This window comes from Bison bison, unplaced genomic scaffold (assembly GCF_000754665.1).
Source record: "Bison bison bison isolate TAMUID 2011002044 unplaced genomic scaffold, Bison_UMD1.0 scf7180017864378, whole genome shotgun sequence".
NCBI classification, from domain to species: domain Eukaryota; kingdom Metazoa; phylum Chordata; class Mammalia; order Artiodactyla; family Bovidae; genus Bison; species Bison bison.
In genome coordinates, this window is record NW_011494950.1 from 1,199,179 (window position 1) to 1,222,639 (window position 23,461).

The following is a 23,461-nucleotide window of genomic DNA, read 5'->3' on the forward strand; positions in this document are numbered from 1 at the left end:
ATTGATTATATTTGGACCTAATTGTTTTCAGTGCTGTCACTTTTTATTAAAACTGGATAGACATAAAATAAAGCATGATGCATTTTCCTGTGTCTGTGAGGAATGCAAATGTGTTCTGTCCATAGTCATGGAGAAAGGAGAAGGTGGGATAACTCAGAGTGGCAATACATAATATGTTCCCCTAAAACCCTTGAGCAGTCTAAAAATTTTTTAATTTTAAATTAAAGAATTAAAAAAATTTAAATAAGAGCAGTTTTAAAATATGCCTCTTTTTGACTCTCAACTTGTTTTTGAAGCCATAGATGGAATCAAATAAGCCCTCAAAGACAGAATTCCCCACACTAAAATGCCATATTCTTTTAGGCTATTTTGGGAAGGTTTTGGTATGTTTAATAAAATACTACTTCCCTGAAAGGATGAGGGATACTTTTCAATTGTGGGCTCCATCATCAGCTGCTGGTCAAAATAAACTGTTTATCTTTCAATTTGAGAGTCACCAGACCTTCCATAGTTGTTGATAGAAACTTCCTCTCTGGCAATCTGATCTGGTTGGACTATTGGATGTGAACAGCATGGAGTCTAAAATCAAAACACAACTCTCAGATTTTTAGCAACAAATTATCAGGATACTCACCAACTGCAATCTGAGGAAATCTCAACAGTCCTTTTGTTATATTAAAGAGACTTACAACAATATGTTCCATGGATTTGAAATTTAGATGGGATAATTATTTTTTTAACAGTGAGTCCAGAGTTTCTATAAATCCCCCTTCTCTTTCTCTTATGAAATATAGTCTTGAATTTCTAGGTCATAATCAGTTTACTTTCAATGAATCAAAATGACGCTAAAATATAATTTTTAAAGAATCTTTTTTTACTTTTTCTCAAAGTAATTCTATAATTTTAATTAGATTGTTTTTTAAAACAGTGCTTCCATTTGTAAGTATTCATAGTCAAATAGTGCTGGTTAATGTTTCTAAAAGCCATAACAACAAACAAACAAGCATAAAATAATCTATTTCTATATGAATGTAAGAAAACTCAATGACGTCACATGGAAAAGAGCATTATTTCTCTTCTGAAACCCAGATTAAATGTAAAGGCCGAGATGAATCCTTTGGCTGCTGACCATTGAAGGAGAAGCCTGAATTATGCTCCCATGCTCTGCTACCACCCATTCATAATAGAAATTGTTATCACCGTAATCACTGGACCACCACAATCAAGGACAGCTGAGACCCTCAAGTGCCCCTACTGAATTGCTTTGCTCTTCAAGTGTCAATTCATATTGAAGGATTTGTAAAAAAAAAAAAAAATGCCGTGAGACTTATTGTTCTTTTTTGTAAGATGTTATTAAGGATGTTCATTATCAGTGGCTTTCGAATTTGAGCATTTATTAGAATCAACTACACTGCTTTTAAACAATGCAGATTTCCAGGCCCACCTCAACCCTGTTCAATCTGAATCTCTAGGTAAGGAGCCAGAACAGTCTATATTCCAAAACATCTTCTCAGGTTATCCTGATGCCTTTGGGGGATTATGGAAGACAGTTCTGTTTCCAGCACCAGAGGCTCTACTTCTGGAAAAACAGTATTTTTATTTCCTGGATACTGTAATTCATATAACTGATTGTGTTGATCTCTTTGCATTAACTCATAAGGCCAAATATGGCTCCTTCTAGCAAAAGTGTAGGGAGGAAATTGTGATACTCTGAGTATTAACAACATTCCTATGTTCATCTTCTCTTTCTTACTCTCATTTCCTCTTTGTCTCAATTGCTTCACCAAATTCATTTTAATTAATTAGCTAGTTAATTGCATTTATTTACTTTTTGACCCTCCTCACCCATTTCTCTTACTCCTCACCTTCCAGCTCTGGCAACCACTAGTCTGTTCTCTGTATCTATGATCATTTTTTTTAAGATTCCACATATAAGAGAGGTCATTTAGTATTTGTATTTCTCTGTCTGACATTTCATTTAGCATAATGCCCTCAAGGTCCATCTATGTTTTTGAAAATGGCAAGATTTCATTACTTTTTATAGCTGGATGGCATCACTGATTCGATGGACGTGAGTCTGAGTGAACTCCGGGGGTTGGTGATGGACAGGGAGGCCTGGCGTGCTGTGATTCATGGGGTTGCAAAGAGTCGGACACGACTGAGCGACTGAACTGAACTGAACTGAATATTCCATTATGTGTGTGTGTATAAACCACAATTTCTTTATTTATCACCCATCAATAGCCATTTAAGTTGTTTCCATGTCTTGGCTATTGTAAATAGTTCTGCAATGAACATGTTGTTGTTTACTTGCTAAGTTGTGTCCGACTCTTTGCAACCACATAGACTGGAATCCGCCAATCTATAGGATTCTCCAGGCAAGAATACTAGAATGGGTTGCCATTTCCTTCTCCAGGGGGTCTTCCTGATCTGAGTCTCCTGCATTGGCAGGCATATTCTTTACTTCTGCATCATGAGGGATGACTGCAATGAACATGGGGTGCATGTATCTTTTTGAGGTAGTGTTTTAATTTTCTTCAAAGATTTGAAAGTGAAATTGATGGGTCACATGGTATTTCTATTTTTTTAAGGGAAAATTGTTTACAATTTCACATTTTTTAAATTGCAGGTATTTTTATATGTTGCTTTAAATCCTGTTTGGAAGAAAATGTGATATAAAACTAATAAGCACTATTTAAATATTTGTATAAACCTTGATGATTTTTTCCTTCACTTGAGCTGGGATGTTTGAATTTAGTGTTTCTTCAGACATGACTTAGCAACTGAACAACACCAATAATTTTAAAAATACAGCTTTAAGAATGATACAGCAGAAATAACAACATAAACATGGTTGAAGGTGATGCCACAACTGTCTTTTTTAATCGTCTTTTTGCACTTTGTGGGGTTGTAGATTGAGTTGCGGGACATATCATTCTTTGTATCTTATTTCCATATAAGATGAATACACACTCGTCTATTCTAAATTTTATTCAGAATAAAAGCAGCATGGAAGAAATACATCAGTGGTACATGTGAAAAAGAACTTGATTCCTCAACAAAATCAGTCCTAACAGGTCAGGAGTGGACCTTGACTGTGCTCCACTTTAACTACATTCAAGTACCTGTGCAGATAAGTTAGCCTGTAGAACACATTAATGAAACAAAAATGAAAACAAGCAGCTGATAGAGCCAAGAAAATCATCTGTAGTCTTAGTCTGCATGAGATGGGGCCAAGTTGCTTTTGATCCAAGCTTGGAATTTCCGGGTTAATAGGATGTAGATTCCAGGTTTCTTGGCATCACCACATTTGGGACCTCCAGAAACTAAGGCATGAAAGGCACCTTTGCAGACCAAGGGGCCCCCTGAGTCACCCTGGAAAGAAGAAAACGGGCAGATATTTGGCAAGAAGACGTTGAACTTTTTGGACCATCAACTGTTAATAACCATCAAATGATTATTAATCTGGGTCATTGGTTTCTTTGTGTCCTGCAGAGTGCCTGCTACAGCCCCTGAGCTGTACAGGTTCTCTGTATCTCTCTCTCCATCGAGAACAATGGTTCTGTCCATTTGTCTCTCTGCCTCTCTTTGTCCATGTCCCTGTCTCGAAGACAATGTATATGTATATGTCTTTTAGCATTCGCTGGGATTGTTGAGCTTTGTTCATTAAGAAATGGGAGACAAGGAAATTTGAAATAATCCACTGAAATAAAAGAAATTTTAAAATTAAGAATTTCATTTTGGTGCTCATGGGTTGAAATCAAGTTGCTATTGAGGCTGACAGAAAAAAGCAATGTATTAGAGTAAATGTCTTGGTGGTGAGCACTCTACCTTGTCTATTATTATTTTTCCCCATTGTCATATGATTGAACATGGGGCTCTGCACATACCCAACACTTAGTAAATACTTGCCCAATAAACAGATTCTTGAGGACTCACTCTGACAACAGAACATGTAACAAAAGTTCTGTCAAGGAAAGTGACAAGGTAATAGAGAAGGAAGCCTGGCCTTTCAGATACGGAGCTGGGTTTTTAATCTAAAGAGCAGCCTTTGCCTTTGCTGCCATGCAGTTCAAAAACTGTAGTACTTTGTGCTTGGTTGGCCATGAAAATAGAGATTTGGGGGTGACAATCTTGGGGTATTACTGTCACACATGAGATCATCAGATCCTCCCCTTAAAAATGCTTAATATAGTATGATGTGAATTTTTTTTTAAGTAATCCATCTGTGCTAGGTAGCCTTCGTCACCTGTTAACATGGTGGTGGTTTAGTCGCTCAGCTGTGTCTGACTCTTTAAGACCCCATGGACTATAGCCCACCAGGTTTCTCTGTCCATGGGATTTCCCAGGCAAGAACACTGGAGTGGCTTGCCATTTCCTTCTCCAGGGGGTCCTACCAACCCAGGGATTAAACCTGATCTGTATTGCAGGAGGATTCTTTACCTACTGAGCCACCAGGGAAGTCTTTTTTTTTTTTTTTAATGCCTCAAGAAACAAAGAATTTGAAAAACATGACTGTTTAGTCAGCAGTCAACATTATTTAAGAAACACAGAATATTGAATATACATTTGAGCTTTTTGCATTTGAATTTTATAAGACCTCTCTATTAATTAGTTTAGGGGCTTACCCTGTGGCTCAGCAGTAAAGAATTTGCCTGCAGTGCAGGATATACAGAAGACACGGGTTCGATCCTTGGGTCTGGAAGATCCCCTGGAGAAGGGCATGGTAACCCACTCCAGTATTCTTGCCTGGATAACCCCATGGATAGAGGAGCCTGCTGGGCTACAGTCTATAGAGTGGCAAAGAGTAGGACACAACTGAAGTGACTGAGCGTGCATGCAGATATTGATTAGTTTAAAACTGGGGTGGGTCAGGGATTGAGAGATTATTTTCTAGTCACCACTTGTGATCTCAGGGTTGGTAGGCTTTCTAAGGAAGGTAGTACCCCTCAGAGGAAGCCTGTAGAAGTTATCAGATATAGTCCATGACCCTGCTTAACAAACATTAATGAGTGCTAACTGTGTGTTTCACAAGTTCTATGGCTTATTTGGAGTGGCAGATGAGAAAGCACAGTGAAGGCTGTGCAGGATTGGAGAGCGCCTTTGCGGAGTTGTGATGCTGTGCTCGCCACGCCTCTCCTCCTGTGTGCCGATAGAGCTTGACTGTAGCTCAGCACCCTGCAATGCCTGTTTGAGTGAGGGATTCTTACCTGACAGGAATCCTTCTGGCCTCTGGCGTCTCCTGCACATAGCATGGTTCTAGTTATAACAGGGCTGTGGTTGTAATAATCTCGGCTGTTGCACGTTTTTCGACTTATAACAGTGACAGTGACTTCTCGCAGGGTATCAGAAAGGCTTAAGCCTTCTGGGTCAGTGGCTCCCCAGCCAACAACCTGGCATTTTGTTCCAGCTTTAATATCATTTTTAGCTCTTGGGTGGAGCAGTTGGACATGTCTGTTGAGTATTGCGGCCGTGTGAAGCTGACAGATTGAAAAGAGAATAAACGATCGTTTGTCCCCAGTAGTATTTTGTGATTAGTCCGAGCGATGTATGTGTGGTCCCTCTGTTCTCTGAGGGCGTCCTTTTTCTTGAATCTACTTTGGTGGTAGCCTGCAGCTGCATTTGTGGTTGTTGCTTTTCTGAACACACTCTTCATTCCCTTTAGAGCTCAGTGATGCTCAGGGAGGAAGCTTACATAGAGCAGGAATTTTGCCCAGTCTCAAGCCAACTGGCCTTTGCTCTGCATTGGATGATTTTCTGTGGAATAACATCCATAGGTCATGACTTTGAGGGCTGGGCTCTTTCCTGCTGGATAGGACCCTTGAGTATGGTCTAGACTGGGTTTGGACTGGACTTAGTATGGTCTAGACTAAGTTGTAACTCACTTCTGTGTCCCTGAAGTCACTTGCTTGGCTCTGTTGTATAAGTGACTTTTACTTTTCACTTGCTAATGAGAAAAGCATTGGGAGAAAAAGCTTGCAGTGTGGATCCTTGAGCCTGTTGGGATGTTCTCCTCCCACGAATGTGAACATCAGAGCTGTTTTTCCTCGTATAAACATAGCCCAGGCGTGTTTATGATACATTCTTTTTTCTTTCAAGGCATTAAATGGAGTACAATGAGCCCTAATAGAATATGTCACAACACATCACCTTGAACAGAGGGAGAACGCTAACAAAATGCTTTGTTAGATGATTTAACAACTGAACTATCAGGTATGTTGGAGAAATTGAAGGAATGCAATGCTACATACCTTAACCAGCATAATATCATTTGATTTAGGGGCTAATGCAAATCCTGGGAATCGTATGAATTTTTTAATCTCAAATGTTTGCTTGGAGGCCTCATTCTTTGAGAGAGAGTGTGCTCCTAAAACCACTTTGGAAGACTGGCTTTTGGCAAACCTAAAAAAAGCGAAAAGAATAGACACACAGAATGATTCCCCAATCTTCCAGTGGGAAGTAGAAATGGTGGAGAAGCCACATACATACAGGAATAAGGACCAGCTTCAAGGTAACCTGTGCAGGATTAGCTGGAGTGACAGAGGTCATGGGCCCAATAATGAAAGGATGAAAACAAGGGCCAAATCCATCCCAGTCCAATTCCCCAGCTAGTGCTGTACTGTGGGGGGAAAGAAGGAGAATCTTAAGTGACCGAATTCAAGTTTATTCACCTTCCCAATATTAAATATTTTAATAACTAAAAGGAAAAGACTCAACTCTGGGCTTCCCTGGTGGCTCAGGAGTAAAGAATCTGCCTCCAATGCAGATTCCTTGGTGGGGAAGATCCCCTGAGAAGGAAATGGCAACCCACTCCAGTATTCTTGCCTGGAGAATCCCATGGATGGAGAAGCCTGATGGGCTACAGTCCATGGGGTTGCAAAGAGTTGGACATGACTTAGTGACTAAACAACAACAAAGTCAACTCTACACTTGCTAATCTGGTATGTCTAAATCTTATCTCAGGGCAATAGGGAGAATTAAGATCCATTCTCATATGTTCTGTCCACTCAATTAGAAAGATGATTCAGACAAGAAAGGAAAACTTTCCTCTAGGTGAAAAATCATCTGAAATAAAGGTACTTTAGAGTTAGTAGCCATAGATAATTCCATGGTGGAGATTTAGAGGATAAAACTGGTGAGTCAGATGATGGAAACAATACTTCGTTTATTTTTTTTTAAATCCCTGCTGCTGCTGCTGCTAAGTCGCTTCAGTCGTGTCCAACTCTGTGCGACCCCATAGACGGCAGCCCACCAGGCTCCCCCGTCCCTGGGATTCTCCAGGCAAGAACACTGGAGTGGGTTGCCATTTCCTTCTCCAATGCATGAAAGTGAAAAGTAAAAGAGAAGTCACTCAGTCGTGTCTGACTCTTAGCGACCCCATGGACTGCAGCCCGCCAGGCTCCTCTGCCCATGGGATTTTCCAGGCAAGAGTACTGGAGTGGGGTGCCGTTGCCTTCTCCAGTCATATACAATTATAGTATGCCAATGTTTCAAAAGTTGATCTGATTTATTGTATGTTGAGTAAAATTATATTCACATCATTATGAAAATAGAAAATTATTTTTGAACTTTCAACAACACCTTCGAGCTGTTTCCAGACTTCCCTGGTGGCTGAGATGGTAAAGAGTCTGCTTGCAATGCAGGATACCTGGGTTTGATCTCTGGGTTGGGAAGATCCCCTGGAGAAGGAAATGACAATCCACTTCAGTATTCTTGCCTGGGAAATCCCATGGACAGAGGAGCCTGGCAGCCTACAGTCCATGGAGTTGCAAAGAGTCAGACATGACTGGAGTGACTAATCTTTCACTACACTTTGGAACCATTTGCATTCTACAAAAATGTCCCATTTTTATGCATGTTCTCAGGAAACATCCATCTTTGAATCCTTTTTTGGAACAAGGAAGGTAATAAAAAAGAATTCTATTTATTTGTATGTAACTATTTTATTGTCATATGGAAAAGGGTCAGGGCAGATTACAATAAAAACACACATATCTGATAAACACACATATATGCTGTGCTGTGTTGTGCTTAGTCGCTCAGTCATGTTCGACTCTGCAACCCCATGAACTGTAGCCTGCCATGGGGATTCTCCAGGCAAGAATACTGGCGTAGGTTGCCATGCTCTCTTCCAGGGAATCTTCCCAACTCAGGAATTGAACCCAGGTTTTCTGCATTGCAGGCAGATTCTTTACCAGCTGAGCTACCAGGGAAGCCCAAACACACATATATATAGATGAATAAAGATTAGCAAAAATTAAAAAGAACACAGAAACATACAAAAAAAGGAAGAAAAGTTTGTTTCAGGTTTGGGGAATCAGTGCATGACTGTGCTTAAATGCGTTTGTGTATGGTAGGGCTCTAACTGCTGGGAGTTAACACTTTGGGGTTTCTACCAAAAGAGTTTATTTTGGTTTATTTTGGGAATTTCAGCTCTATTTGTTGAAAAATTCGCCTGTTGCAAAATCAGGATGGGGATGAAATTTCTCAAAGGATGTGGATTGGATTTCCTAGGATTGATTCAAACTCAAATTCAGTGTACCTGCTAAATCCAAAGCTGTGGAGGGGAAGGATAATATAAAATCCCTGGGGCTACTGATAAAATAGAAAAGACAGGTATGTACATAAATAACTAACACGGAAAGGCAGGGTGATATGAATGTGGGATGTGGAAGATGAATTCTGACTAGGGGAAGGGTGCAGAGAAAATGTCTGGTTTTCCTTCATCTTTTATCAATGTCCTTGATCCGTTAATGACTTTGAAGTGTTTTGTTTACTTTTTGTCTCCACTGGGACGTGTGAATACCAAAAACAACTCAAACAGACCACGAATGTTTTTTGAATTTTCCATTGCTAGATACAGTTCAACTGTAATCTGTACTACAAAGGTCAATATTTTCTGCCCACAGGATACCTGGAATTACCTGAGTCCCAGAATCCCACCTCCTTAGCTAAATTCAGGTTTGAATTCCCATGGAGGAGAAGCAACAATACCAGCGTCTCATTTGCACAGCACAGTGTTTCCCTATGGGTGGTCCAAAGACCAGCTTCAGAATCATCTGGAGGTGTTTGGCTGCATGGCAACTTTATAAGCCTCATGCCAAGTCACTTCAAGCCTCTTACTTCCTCTGCCAGTCTGCCTTGGCACTGAGCAGTGTTTCTGCTTAGACCCATTCCTCTGGGTGTGACAGTGAATGTAGGTTTCCTAATTTTTTGACGTCTTTTGCATAAGAGAGGAGGGAATGACCAGGCTGTCAGAGACGGGCTATTACGATTTATTCCATCAACATGACTGGATCATGAAATTTGTTCCTGAGTGATTGCCATGGAAGATACAGATACACAGATATTAATATAATGCTGTTGTTCAGTTGCTAAGTCATGTCCAACTCTGCGACCTCATGGACTGAAGCACACCAGGCTCCTCTGTCCTCCACTGTCTCCTGGAGTTTGCTCAGATTCATGTCCAATATAACATTATAACATTAGATAACATTTATTAAATTATTTTAGTGTGTCAGGTTTTGTGCTAAGCATTTTACATATTTTCCCTCATTTAAACCTCACCATAGCCCAGTGAGGGAGGTATGATGATCATCCCCATTTTGCAGATGAGGAAATTGACAATCAGACACATTAACAAACTTGAGAAAGTCCCATTGATACTAAGCGGAGGCTCCAGGATGCAGAGAAAGTAGGATTAAAGCTCTCTTAGTTTGAACCCAAGGTCTGAATTTGTAACCATTCTACTATGGGAGCCTTGAGAGATTTGCAATGGAATGAGGGCATGTGGAAGGGGTGGAGGTGGGGTTCTATCTATGATATTTGCTGGCTAAGTAGGTGACACGGCTTCCCTTGTGGCTCAGCTGGTAAAGAATCCACCCACAATGTGGGAGACCTGGGTTTGATCTCTGGGTTGGGAAGATCCCCTGGAGAAGGGAAAGGCTACCCACTCCAGTATTCTGGCCTGGAGAATTCCATGGACTATAGTGGGGTCCATGGGGTTGCAAAGAGTCGGAGTGACTTTCATTAAGCAGGTGACATGATGGGGCAAGTGTTCAGTGGGAGAAGGCATTGGAAGAGACTCAGGAAGACAGTAGACAAGACTTGGTTAGAGTTTTGCTTCTGATAAATTGAAATGCTGAAAATAAGATTATATAAGACACCTTTTTCTTTTTGCCAGTTTCCTTTTATAATCAGCATGGCAACTAACAAAGGGGCCTAAGTGAAGAACTTAGTGTGGATGGGTAGTGAGAAGAGAACACCCCAGATTTGGCCTCCTTCATCATTTTGCTGAGAGAAGGGTCTAGTGTTACTAAGCTATTCCCACAGGATACTTGGGAGTACATTTGTGGGAAGCCACCATTGAACTATTTCATAAATATTTTGGATTTCATAAAGTTTAATATTTTTCCAAGCACCAATATGCCTACATTTTTACACCCAAGTGTCCTGTAGAGGAAATCTGAGCCACATATTCTGGAGTTCCTTTAAACTCCAGCCATTTAAAACAATATTTAGCAATGTTGTTTTGTTTTTTTCTTTAATTCCAAGATTCTTTTTTCCCCATTTTTCAATTTGTGAATGTATTTCTACTGAATCAAGTTCATTTGCCAAAATTTAGAATTCAACTTAATAATACTATTTATCTTTGGGTAGTTGGCTATCCACTCCAGTATTCTTGCCTGGAGAATTCCATGGACAGAGAAGCCTGGTGGGCTACAGTTCATGGGGTCGCAAAGAGTCGGACATGACGGAGTGACTAACACTCTCACTTTTCTCCTTTGGGTAGCCCTTTACGGCTTACAAAGGATGTCACATAATGTGCTTTTAGAGCTTAGCAAAAAACAAAAAACCCTTCTTCTCCAATTTATTTCCCTTTTTTCTATCCAGCATTTGTTCAGCATTTATAATAAATCAAGCTCCATGTCTGGGAGGGTATAATTCATTTGAATGTGTAACCACAAGCATATCTGAAGTGTGCGTATTTGAAATTGAATGAACATTTATCGATGGTCACCCTTTGCCTAACTGGTACCCAGGGGACAAATGCCCTAGGAAGGACAGAGTGATGTGGACACAGGTGTTATTTCTGTGACAGCGAGAACCCCGCTTAAATGAAGTAGCCATGTTAAGTCAGAAATTAGTGGCTTGCTATTTAGAAATAAAACAGAGGTTCATACAGTTTTCAGGCTTCAAAATTTCTTGTTTGTCTTCAAATAGTCTCATTAAAATGGGGGCCACCAAACAAAATCCCCAGTATATGAAAGCAAGGTCAATTCCGTTGTTTCATTTAGGTATATAACTGATGCCTAGAGAGTAAATGCTTATGGCTAAGAGGTTCTTAAGTGTAGTGCCGTCATGTTTGTAAGGAAAGGGGAAGGCTTATCTTTTCTTGCTTTTTAGCTTATTCAGGCAAGAAAGATAAAGAAGAAACATACAAATAAAAAACAACTCCCCCAAACCAAAACAAGCAAATAAAACAACAAACACCAAAGTAGTTTTCTATTGCTTTTCCTTTGGTGATGTTTGCAGCATCCCAAGAAGGGTTTTGGATATTTTTAGCTGAAGTAAGAAGACTCTGGACAGTCCCTTGGACTGTAAGGAGATCAAACCAGTCAATTCTACAGGAAATGAACCCTGAATATTCATTGGAGGGACGGACGCTGAAGCTGAAGCTCCCAGTACTTTGGCCACCTGATGCGAAGACCTGACTCATTGGAAAGACCCTGATGCTGGGGAAGTTTGAAGGCAAGAGGAGAAAGGGGCAGCGGAGGATGTGATGATTAGACAGCATCACTGACTCAATGGATATGAATTTGAGCAAACTCTGAGGCACAGAGAAGCCTGGCGTGCTGCATTCCATGGGGTTGCAAAGAGTGGGACACGACTTAGCTACCGAACGACAGCAAGAGAATCCTAGAGTGAGAGCTTATAGTCTGTCTCTACAAATACTTTCATTTTAGGTATCCCAGAAAAGTACTCATCTCCTCTTTTTCTGTATAAATCATCTAGACTTTTTCTTTTTTTTCACCTAAGGAGAAGGCAATGGCACCCCACTCCAGTACTCTTGCCTGGAAAATCCCATGGACGGAGGAGCCTGGTAGGCTGCAGTCCATGGGGTCGCTGAGAGTTGGACATGACTGAGCGACTTTGCTTTCACTTTTCACTTTCATGCAGTGGAGAAGGAAATGGCAACCCACTCCAGTGTTCTTGCCTGGAGAATCCCAGGGACGGGGGAGCCTGGTGGGCTGCCATCTCTGGGGTCGCACAGAGTCGGACACGACTGAAGTGACTTAGCAGCAGCAGGGAAATTGTTGCCCCTTATAGCTGTGATTCCTAAACTGTGAACTCAGGCCTCTGGGGTAGGCATTGAGCAGGAGAGTTAAGGTAAGGGTCTAAAAGTCTATAAGCAAAGCCAATCTATTGTAACTTATCTGTTAAGTATTTAAAATATTTAAATAGATAATATTTAATCCTCAAAACCCCATGAAGCAGTTATGTACTACCGTTATTATAACCCATTTTTAAAATAGGGTGCAAAGTCAGGATGTCTGATTTCCCCTAACAAGGTCAGGAACATTGCTGCTTCAGTTATAACTGTTGCTGTGTTCCTTGGCATTACATGAAGGATTTGAATTTGTCTATTAGGTTGTCTAGATCTCCCAGAAAGGTAGAACTTCGGGCAGAATCAAGGATGTGTGAGACGGTAAAATCGGCTCCACCAATTGGTCAGTTATCACAGAAGCTAAGGGTAAATCGAGGTGGTGCTAGTGGTAAAGAACCCTCCTGCCAATGCAGGAGACGTAAGAGGTGCAGGTTTGATCCCTGGTTCAGGAAGATCCCCTGGAGGAGGAAATGCCAACCCACTCCGGTATTCTTGCCTGGAGAATCCCATGGTCAGAGAAGCCTGGCGGGCTGCAGTCCATGGGATCACAAAGAGCTAGACGCGACTGAAGTGACTTAGCACGCACAAGGGTAGATCGAATTTTCTCCCGGGAGAGGCCAGCTTCTTCTTTAGGCAACTTGAGGGAACACAGAGCGAGTAATACTCACCGCAAGTGGCAGTGGGCTGCTGTGAGCACCCACTGAGGATGGATCAGCACTCCCCCGCAGATGTGGTCGCCGCCATACTGCATGGACGCCATAAACGGCCTGGAGTGAGGGGACACTTCTCTCCCTCCAATAATCTCCATGTTGAAACCTGCCAAAGAAAACCAAGAGTTAATGGAAGAGATCTAAGTGGATTATTTCTGTTAATTCTTTTGATAGTCATTATGTCATTTTCTAAGATTAAAAAAAAAATCTTCAGTCACCTAATAGTGATTATGATTTTACTGATGAACAATTGCGTGCTACATTATAGTTTATTGGGATCTACATGGATATAAACATTATTTTCATTTATAATGTGATAACACAATCACTAGAAACTCATTGAATGCTGACAGGTGGTAGGTATAGGAGATACTTACACTCTGGAGTCATGTAAGTCCCGGCTAGTAGGAAACATAGAAAAAAAGAAGAAAACTTAGTCATGTTAGTAGCTTAGATTTAAGAAGCCCAGATGAAATAGTCTGACTGTATTGGCAAAGGAAGAAGAGTCTGAAGGTTGAGTTTTGGTTTTGCAAATTTAGCCTTCTCACCACAAGCGTTTTGGTGGTGAAAAGTTTTTCACACCTAAGATTAAAGGTATGTAGTTTGGGGAGTTTCAGAATTGTGCTTTTAGGACTTTTTGAAACAAGGTATGTGTGCCATAAAGAACTCATTTCCAGAGTTAACCATTTTCAGTATCTGTATAAGTACTCATGTTATAAATGTTGAGAGAATAAAAATTATCCAAACCATAAGAACTCAATGTAGTTGCAGACAGAATTCAAAGATGTTCATTGCTCTAAAGTAATACTTACTATTTTTCCTGGCAGAAAATGGTGCCTATCATATTTAGTTTCTATTTTTCATTTGGACATAGATTTATTACATAGACATGGAACCTTGCACAGATCATGGTTGCCTTACAATAAGTCTTAGCTAAAGCCTGAATATCATCCAGAGAAACCCATATGTTTTGTAGCAAGCTTATTCCTAGACATGCCATTTTCTCTAAATGTGACCAAATTTGGTTAAATTTTAGTTACATTTTTGGGAGATTTCATAATGTTATTAAAGGGGAACATTGGCAACATATTTTTAAATTCTGAGTCTCTATTTTACTCATTTTTAATTGAAAATGACCATGTGTTTATCCAGGGTCTTAATAATAATATCTTTTCAAAATCAAGGACTGCACTTTGTCACTCTCCCCAGGCACAGATGAAATGCATTGCCAGCCTTTCTATAATACTTTCTCCTTTACTACAAAAGATATTAGCCTTAAGCTTCTGTGAGATTCTGTCTATGCTGGGTGCTGATCACTAGGGCAGATGTTATTAAATGAATAGAGACAGACCAATCAGGCACCGCACAAGATCCCAAGCACGTTGTAAAAACACTGACCAAAATTAACCTTTAATTAACAGATCTTATTTTCTTTCTTCTGAAATATTTGCATCCTTTTATTTTTTTACAAAAATAAATTGAAATCCAGAGCTATTATTCTTTTCAGATTGCAAAAGACTCCTACTGAATTGTTTTCTAGCAAGACAGTAGGAATAATACTAATAATTATTATGCTTGCATATTTTCCATCAAATTTAACAAATGTCTTAAATATTCCTAAAATTCTCTTTACATGATCATTTATATGTTTTCATGTCTTATGTCTGTGTGGAAGGCAGGTCCATATCTGTGTTAGTTATAGAAATTGACTCAGAGAGGTTAAGTAATTTGCCTAAAGTTACACAGCATACACGCTGGGTCAAATCAATTGCCTGATCTAAAATAAGTTGTATGTTAATAAATATACCACCAGAGCACAAAATATGAGAAATATCCTGTTTGTACCTTATCAGGATGCAGCAACAGTAAAGCTCTCCTGCATAGTAAATAAGAAGAATGAACAAACCCAATGCAGAGTGGTGACTTCCTGTCTCATAGACCTGGTGAGAAAAGCAGAAGCCAGATTAAGAAAAGCCACAAGCTTAATAAAGGAAATAGCCGTAAGTTCCTGTTACTTTTCAAGTCATCTTTGTCACTGTTGATGTGCCTCGATGGAGCCCTCATTTTTTTTGCCACTTTTGCAAGCTGTGGAGTGGACGTGATGATGCCAGCTCCTCAACTCTATCACGATGATGTTGGGAACTTAAGCAAGATCATGTGACACGTGGAAGTGATTTAACTATGAGGAAGAAATGAACTGTGCAAAAGGCAAAACTTTATTCCTTCATTTCTGGTGGAGCGGGGCATGGTTAAAAACATCTCTCAGCTGCTTATTTCTGTGTAGCAAGAACTAGCATCACATACGTTTTTACAAATTGGTAGGTGCCGGGAGCCGGCATATTGCATATTGAGTGCATATTGCATATTGAGTGCAGCACTTTCCACAGCATCGTCTTTCAGGATCTGGAATAGCTCACCTAGAATTCTATCACTGCCGGGAGCCAGCGTGAGGAACTCCGCCCATGGCAAAGGTCATGAGGAAGGAGGCTCGGCATACGCAAAGGCGGGATCGAGCCTCAGGAGTCCCCCTGGAAATTCTCGAGCATCTACCCCCAAAACCAGAGTCTGCCTACTTTCTGCTTTGTGCTTTCACCTACACCTCTGACTTTATGGTGGGCTGTCCCCCACTACCTCTCTCTGAAAAAAGAGTTAGCTTACAGCTCCAGTTAATAATTCCTGGGTGTGACAGTGTTTCAACCTACAAACTCCTTTGGAAATCCTCTAGCCTGCCTGATTAGGTTTTTCCGGCCACATGTGATTGCTCAGAGCCTCCCAACTGTGAGAGGCATGAGATGTTCTAAACTGTCTAAATACAGAGTCCTTTGAGCAGTTAAAAGATTGATTAGAAATTGTATTGGTGAAGGGTTTTTCACTTGTTGGGCCAATGTTTGCTGCTAAGTCTCCATACCCCTTACCTACTGTGTCCTTGGCAGTGTATTGATTGATATAATGGGTGTATAGAAATGTAAGTAGTAGCTTGAATGTTTGTAACCTTGGACCCTTGAGTTAATTCTTTTTTTGTTGTAGCCCACCACACCTTTGCCCTATAGGAATGCAACTTTAATGCTTTTGGAGGGTGGCGCCTGCCTAATCATCTTTAGAGAAAAATAAGTTTTCTGAAGAAAGGGTCTTAAAATGTTAACAGGCCTCTGGGCCAGAAGATGATGCAAATCACCTAAACTTTTGCATATGATAAGTTTGCAGGAAGAAAGCCTGGCTTACTCTACCCCTGCCCCCATTATCCTCTATGCATAACTTAAGGTATAAAAACTACTTTGGAAAATAAAGTGCGGGCCTTGTTCACTGAAACTTGGTCTCCCCGTGTCGCTCTCTCTCTCACTCTGGCTGAGTCTCCATCTGGAGCGTGGAACCCACCATGCTTACTAATTATGCCTGGGCTTCTAAGATCCGACCGGGGAGGCCTCAGTGTCTCCTCTCCTTCGGGAGAACGGAAGGACGCCTGCGGCATACGTAAGTGGTGCAAACTTCTTGTCTTGAAGTTTTATTGGTTTCCCACGTAAACCAAGCTACTCAGCCTCTTTTCTCCACTGAATTTCCTCACTGAGCTATCCTCATCCTATTACTCTTTCTATCTTTGATAAATATTTAAATAAATAGGTCCCTATGCCGTCTCTCCTTCTAATACCCTGGATCAGCCGGGGCTGGACCCCGGCAGGTAGGCATTTTCAACTCAGTTCCCAGGGAAGTCACGGATATTAGTCTTGCTTTGTTGATAAAGACTTGATGGAAAGTACCGAGCTAGCAGGTGGCAGAATTTGTTCTTAAACCCTTAGGTGCTGGCTCCCGGCTGCATGTGGCTTTCAACCTGACCACATGCCTGCCGGGCTTTGAGAAGTTCTGTGGCTTAGATGCTCTAAGAGGCAAGCTGGCTGTGCAAAGGGAAAAAAGGATTTAGCTGTATACACTGCAATTAGACATGGTGAGGTGTAATTTAATTGGGAGGACAGTCTCATAACTCTTGTAGCTGACCAGGAAAATTCTGTGAATCATGTCAGTTTATAGTCAAGAGTTACTTGGTTTGGGCTTTAGACCGATGTGTGGGTCAGTGGGATCATTTATTATACCATTCAGGATCTTGGATTTGAGAACAGTGGGCTGTGTGACATGATGAGCTCTGAGATCTAATTTATTTCTGGGTGTTGGTTTTTGTTCTGTTGAGTCTGCTATGGGGAGAGCAGTGTTTGCTTTGGATGGATTTTGCAGCAGCTGTGCTGGGCTGAGCAAGTGCGAGGCAGTGCTTTGTGCTGGACTCGCTCACGGGTCGGCGGCCTTGAGCTTCCTCGCTGTGTTGTGTTCAGCTGTCCTTATTAGCTGCTTTTGGGGATGCTGATTTTGAGCTTGGGGTTTTTGTTTTCCTCCATCCCTCTTCTCTCTTGACCCTTCTATGTTTTGAGAGACTCATATAGAACAGCTGTCTAGAGACTCCAAAGGCCACATGTGGTTCTCCACAGTGGGCTTTTATCACTTCATTAGCCACTCCCTCTAAAGTTTTGTCACTCAAAGCATGGCCCTCAGACCTGTGCTGGTCTATGACCTGTTTAGTATCCATCCCAGGCAAGAAGAAGGCAGAAGTTGAGAGTCAGAGTTTAGAAGTTTATCATGACTATACTAATTTATTTTATTTCATGAAATGCAATATAATATCTGTCCAATCTAATCATAAACTAGGGCATGCATTTTATATGCCTTTTAAATTTTTAATTTTTCTACATATTTCTATTGTACAGTCCACAATGAATTGAAATGAAAACCAAATAAATCATCAAACAAAATTCCAAAACACACCTGGTCTTCCCCCTGGGTAGTTTGAATACTGTTCTGTAGACACAACTGCAAAGCAAGTCTCTTCCAAGCTCTCCCCATCTCTTCCCTTTTGGCCTCCTTCAAAAAGTTTTCCAACACCAAGGCTTCCAAGACTCCCATGGCTATCCAATTTTCCCCTGCCCCAGGCATTCAAGATCACGATTTGGCAGAATTCTTCTGGGTCCTTCCTTTATGACCATCACCCCTAGGCCTTGGTTTCTGTCCAGTAATGATTTAGCTAGTCTGATAAATGCATCTGCTAACAATTATGATGAAACTATGGCAGTTTTGAAAATTGCAGTAGGGAGGGCTCTTGGGGTGCTGTATGATGACATTATATCTGAAGGTCCCAAGAAGATAAATCCTACTTCAGATTACAGCTGTTCCTCCCATGAGATTCTTTAAAATGGATGAACTTGAGAGTAATTGCAAAAGACAACAAAGTATCCCTTGATTCAGACCTGGAGCCGTGGTCTTAATCTCAATGCAGAGAAACTGGGTAAGCTGGGTTGGAGCGTATGGAGCCCTTTTTCCTAAGCTACTTCATTTGAAATACTTTAGAGAACTGCTCTATTCTCTCCCCTTGGTGGAATGATGGTGGTGATGAAAGTAGGCTAGAAGTAAATTTGTATTATATTTCTCCACCTTAATCTTTAGTCAGAACATGTCACATACTAATTATCTTCCTTTGTTAAATATGTTTCCTAGTCACCATTGAGTTAAGGAACATAATGGTCCTTTAACTTCTTTCTCATTTACTCTTCTCCAAATCAACCCTGAAATAACGGCAGTGGATAGGAAGTACAGTGGGTGAATACAGGATCTTGGCATAAGGAATAACCACATGAAAACAACTTGAGAATTTGGCAAATGGGGATTTCCCAGTGCACCTGGAGCTGACTGCCTGGTCAGACACTGTCCTTATCTCAATCTTTTCTCCAGGCCTTAAGCTGTCCTTTTGTGATACCTCTTCTTTTCCTTTTCTTCTTCAGGATGGCGTTTGATGCTCATTTTCACTGAGTTGAAAATCCTGTGATGTCACTGGACCTGAGGCAGATCACTCACACTGTCTGCAAAGTTTGTCCTAAAAGATTTTCACATGTGAAAGTTTTCAACAGGGAGGACTGCCAAAGAAAGGTTTGCAGCCCTGATCTCTCTTCCAGCAACAGACCTGTAGGAACACTGGTCTTGAACAAAGGAATGGAGGGCTTGGATGACCCTGGTGAAGCTTTAGGGAGAAAATGGGTCGATACGTAGTCAAATAAAGATGTCAGGAAAAGAACTCGATGACAGAGACCAGAAGAAATGTGAAAGCAGGAAGGGAAAGGGAGGAAATAAACGACTATTGTAGAGGAAAGAAGGAAGCAGTCAGTGGAGGAAAGGAAGCCTTACAATGAAACACTTCCATTTATATTTGAACATCTCAGATGCTGTGATATGAGATGTGAACATCTCATATTTTTATAATAGAAACAGATCTGTTAAAATGAGTACTCTTATCATATTGAAAACAATTCAGTTATTTAAACAAATCATAAACTAAAGTCAAAGCAAGTAAAATAGTAAGTATTTTAGTGGAGATGATCAGATTCATTAACAAGGGATTCATTCATTAATACAATAAATGCCGTGGCCAAGCTGAAACTCAATAAATCAACTGATTCCATATTCCTTAATTTTTCACTGACAATGAATTCAAGTAGAAACTCACACAGTTGTGTGTTAAAAATACTTTTTCCGAAGATGAATGATTAACCAAACAACACACACACACACACACTCTAGCACATCCCTCCTGCCCCACAACCACTGACACTTAAATACCGATCCTATTCTTTATCACAAATAAATTCCAGGTGAATCAGAGATTTTTCTATGAAAAAAATGAAATTATTATGAGCATTAAGTGAAATGATAAGTTAAAAATAAGACTTGAGAGAGGAAAGCATAAAATAAATCACCAATACATTAGAGTCTGTAAAATACTTTGGTAAAGCAAAAACCACCACAGGCAATATCCAAAGGCATATGACAAAACATTTCCCCAAAAGATGATATCTTTACTATATGAAGAGCTCTTACAGATCTATCAAAGAAGATAAGAGTAATAATGAATGAACTTGATGATGGATAAATCAGTATAAGTATAAACAAAATAATGCTTTAGTTACATTTCCTCACTAACAACCTAGCATATAAATAATATTTAAAAAAATCTTGGTGATTACAGAATAAAAATAAAGCACATTTCATGTTTTTGCAAGTCAATAAGTTTGATGTACTAATGGCAAAACTATAGCTAGTACTGATAAAAAGACCATGAAGCTGAGAAGATATAAATCAGCAAAAGCATACTCTACTAAAATTAAATCCTCATTGTTGGCTGACAAGTCAGTGGATGGGTTTTAACAACAATGTAGTGACTGTGCCATTTCTTTTAATCTTGAACTTTGTCAATCCTTTTTCCTTCGAATGAACAACTTCCTTTGTTTACCTCTCCTTTTCTCTAAAGTCCAAAACACATGCTTCCTATTCTCATCGGAATTTCTAATCACTGCCCTTGCAATTTAGCCACATCTACTAGCTTTCTTTTGGACATGTCTGATCTCTTTCCAGTCTGAATAAGATAGTCATTTAACAAGGCCCACCTATTGTGTATTCCCTGGCAGTCCAGTGGTTAGGGCCTTTCACGGATCACAGCCTTGTCATGGCAAAGGGGTTTTCATACAATTGTGCTCATTTTACATGCTAGTAAGGTTATGTTCAAAATCCTTTAAGCTTTAAGGATTCAGCAGTATGTGAACTGAGAACTTCCAGATCTACAAGCTGGGTTTAGAAAAGCACAGGAACGAGAGACCAAATTGCCAACATTTGTGGGATCATAGAGAAAGCAAGGGAGTTCCAGAAAAATATCTGCTTCTACTTCATTGACTACACTAAAGCCTTTGACTGTGTGGATCACAACAAACTGTGGAAAATTCTCCAAGAGATGGGAATACCAGACCACCTTACCTGAGAAACCTATATGCAGGTCAAGAAGCAACAGTTAGAACTGGACATGGAGCAACAGACTGGTTCAAATTTGTGAAAAGATTACATCAAGGCTGTGTACTGTCACTCTGCTTATTTAACATGTGAAATACCAGGCTGGATGAATCATAAGCTAGAGTCAAGATTGCCAGGAGAAATATCAACAACCTCAGATATGCAGATGATACCACTCTAAGGACAGAAAGTGAAGAACTAAGGAGCCTTTCGTTGAAGGTGAAAGAGAGTAGAAAGGCTGGCTTAAAACCCAACATTCAAAAAACTGAGATCATGGCATTAGTTCTTATCACTTCATGGCAAATAGAAGGGGGAAAAGTGGAAAAAGTGACAGATTTTATTTTCTTGGGCTTCAAAATCACTGTGCACGGTGACTGCAGCTGTGAAATTAAAAGACACTTGCTCTTAAAAAAAAAAAAAAAAAAGCTTTGACAAACCTAGACAGTGTTTTAAAAACAGAGACATCACTTTGCTGTGAAAGGTCTTTATAGTCATTGTCTTCAGTTGCTCAGTTGCCTCAGAGGCCTTTGAGGCCCCATTGACTGTTGCCCTCCAGGCTCCTCCACCCTTGGAGCTGGTGGGCTAGCCCACTAGGGTCCTGTGATTTTGTGCAGCAGAACTCTTTAAGTAGACTCTGAGCAAGCAAACAGGAAGTTAGATGTATGGTTGGGTAGTTCCACAGTAGAAGGTTAAGGAGGTATGACACCTGCAGTTGATAGATGAACTGTGTTTTGTTTGTTTTTGGTTGCACCCCATAGCGTGTGGGATTTTAGTTCCTGGACCAGGGATTGAACCCATGACCCCATGCAGAAGAAGCATGGAGTCCTAAACACTGGTTGCTATTGTTCAGTTGCTAAGTCTTGTCCGACTCTTTGCAATCCCATGGATTGTAGCACACCTGGCTCCTCTGTCCTCCACTATCTCTTGGAGTTTGCTCAAACACATGTCCACTGAGGTGGTGATGGTATTACCCTTCTCATCCTCTCCCACCCCCTTCTTCTTTTGTCTTCAATCTTTCCCAGCATCAGGGTCTTTTCCAGTGAGTCAGCTCTTTGCATTTACTGGTTTGATTTTCCTTGCAGTCCAAGGGACTCACAATGATAAAATAAAAATTACATAAAATGGAGTCTAAATTAAGATTTTCATTGTTTTGTTGCTGTTCAGTGGCTCATTGTCTTCATCAACAAAATTATAACATTGGGAAGCTTCTTTTTCTTTTCTCTTATATTCAAGATAGCAACCATATTTCATTGTAAGTGATTTGATGCCAATAGTTGAATCAGTCTGTCTTTTAATTTAGTATTTCCTCCAGACATTCTTTGAACATGTGTCAACAGGAAAGAACATGTTTCAAAGTTCTCTTCTGCCCATTTCTCCCTTAATAAACAAAATGAAGTTTGAAACTATGTCTTTTTAGTTCTGTTTATGCTTTATAAAATTTGACAAAACCCAGAATTATCCAAACTGGCCAAGATCACATTCTGAAGCAGGTAAAATTGACCACAGGGAGCCTTTCATTTCCACTCTCAGAATTCCTACTTCTCTTAACAGTCTTTATCTGCAAGGATTTATTGTCAGCAAATACCCACAAATACCTGATAGCTCAAGAATATTTTAAGATGTTGCTACTTTATAGTATGTTCTCATTTTCTTTAATGTTTCTTAAATTTTTTTAAAAAAAAGTCTCTAAATATTCAGAGGAGGCATCTCTAATGATGAGCTATCAGGGGTGGTAGAGAATATTCCTTGTCACATCACATAGGCATTGCCTACTCTAGGAATGACTTTTTTGTTGCTGTGTTTTGCATATTGTTGGGTAATTGAGAAGCTGGGCATTCCTGAACTGCTGCTGCCAGGGGGATGTTTAAAACTGTCACACGACAAGTGCCAGGGCATATGCGTTTCTGCCTAGTGTGTTTAATTAGGATGTGTGGGAGGTGGACAGAAAAATATTTTAAACTTTGGACTTTAATCAGAGAGTGATTTACTCGCTTAAATACCCCTATGAAGGAGCAAAGAACACAAAAAGGGCAAGGACTGCAGGAGCAGTGTGGACTTCCGGTTTACAATTGCAGCAACACACACACAGATACAGACACAGACACACACAGAAGCCATTTCCAGGTACTGTGGACTAAGGGTGTAGGAAGCTGGGCAGTGGGGTAGCCTGCTATTACGGAAGAAGGTCCTTCTCTGAGTGATGCTTTCCTTGTGTTATTAACTGCTGTAGGAATAAAGTCTCATGGTATTAGAAGTCTCAAAAATGTGACAGGATCCAACCCAGCAAGTTGCAGCCCCAGCTGACTGCATGCAAGGAGACGGACTCAAATCAAAGCCAAGGCTGCTTGTTGTGGGATCTAAATCAAAGGGCAAGGTGTTCCAGATGATACATGCTAAGTTGCTTCAGTCGTGTCTGACTCTTTGCCACCCCATGGACTGTAGCCCGCCAGGCTCCTCTGACCATGGGGTCCTCCAGACAAGAATAACTGGAGTG

At 40.4% G+C, this 23,461-nt stretch overlaps 1 protein-coding gene across 1 annotated transcript; it reads right to left on the reverse strand.

Moving 5' to 3' along the window:
- Positions 1-2,854: 2,854 nt before the first annotated feature.
- GZMK (granzyme K (granzyme 3; tryptase II)) lies at positions 2,855-13,656 on the reverse strand. The gene is made up of 5 exons (XM_010857161.1): positions 13,476-13,656; positions 13,057-13,204; positions 6,252-6,402; positions 5,211-5,480; positions 2,855-3,375 (listed from the first exon to the last, which is right to left on the reverse strand). The coding sequence occupies exons 1-5, from the start codon at positions 13,537-13,539 to the stop codon at positions 3,214-3,216; spliced, it is 795 nt and encodes a 264-aa protein (XP_010855463.1). The 5' UTR covers positions 13,540-13,656; the 3' UTR covers positions 2,855-3,213.
- Between the last annotated feature and the right edge of the window lie 9,805 nt (positions 13,657-23,461).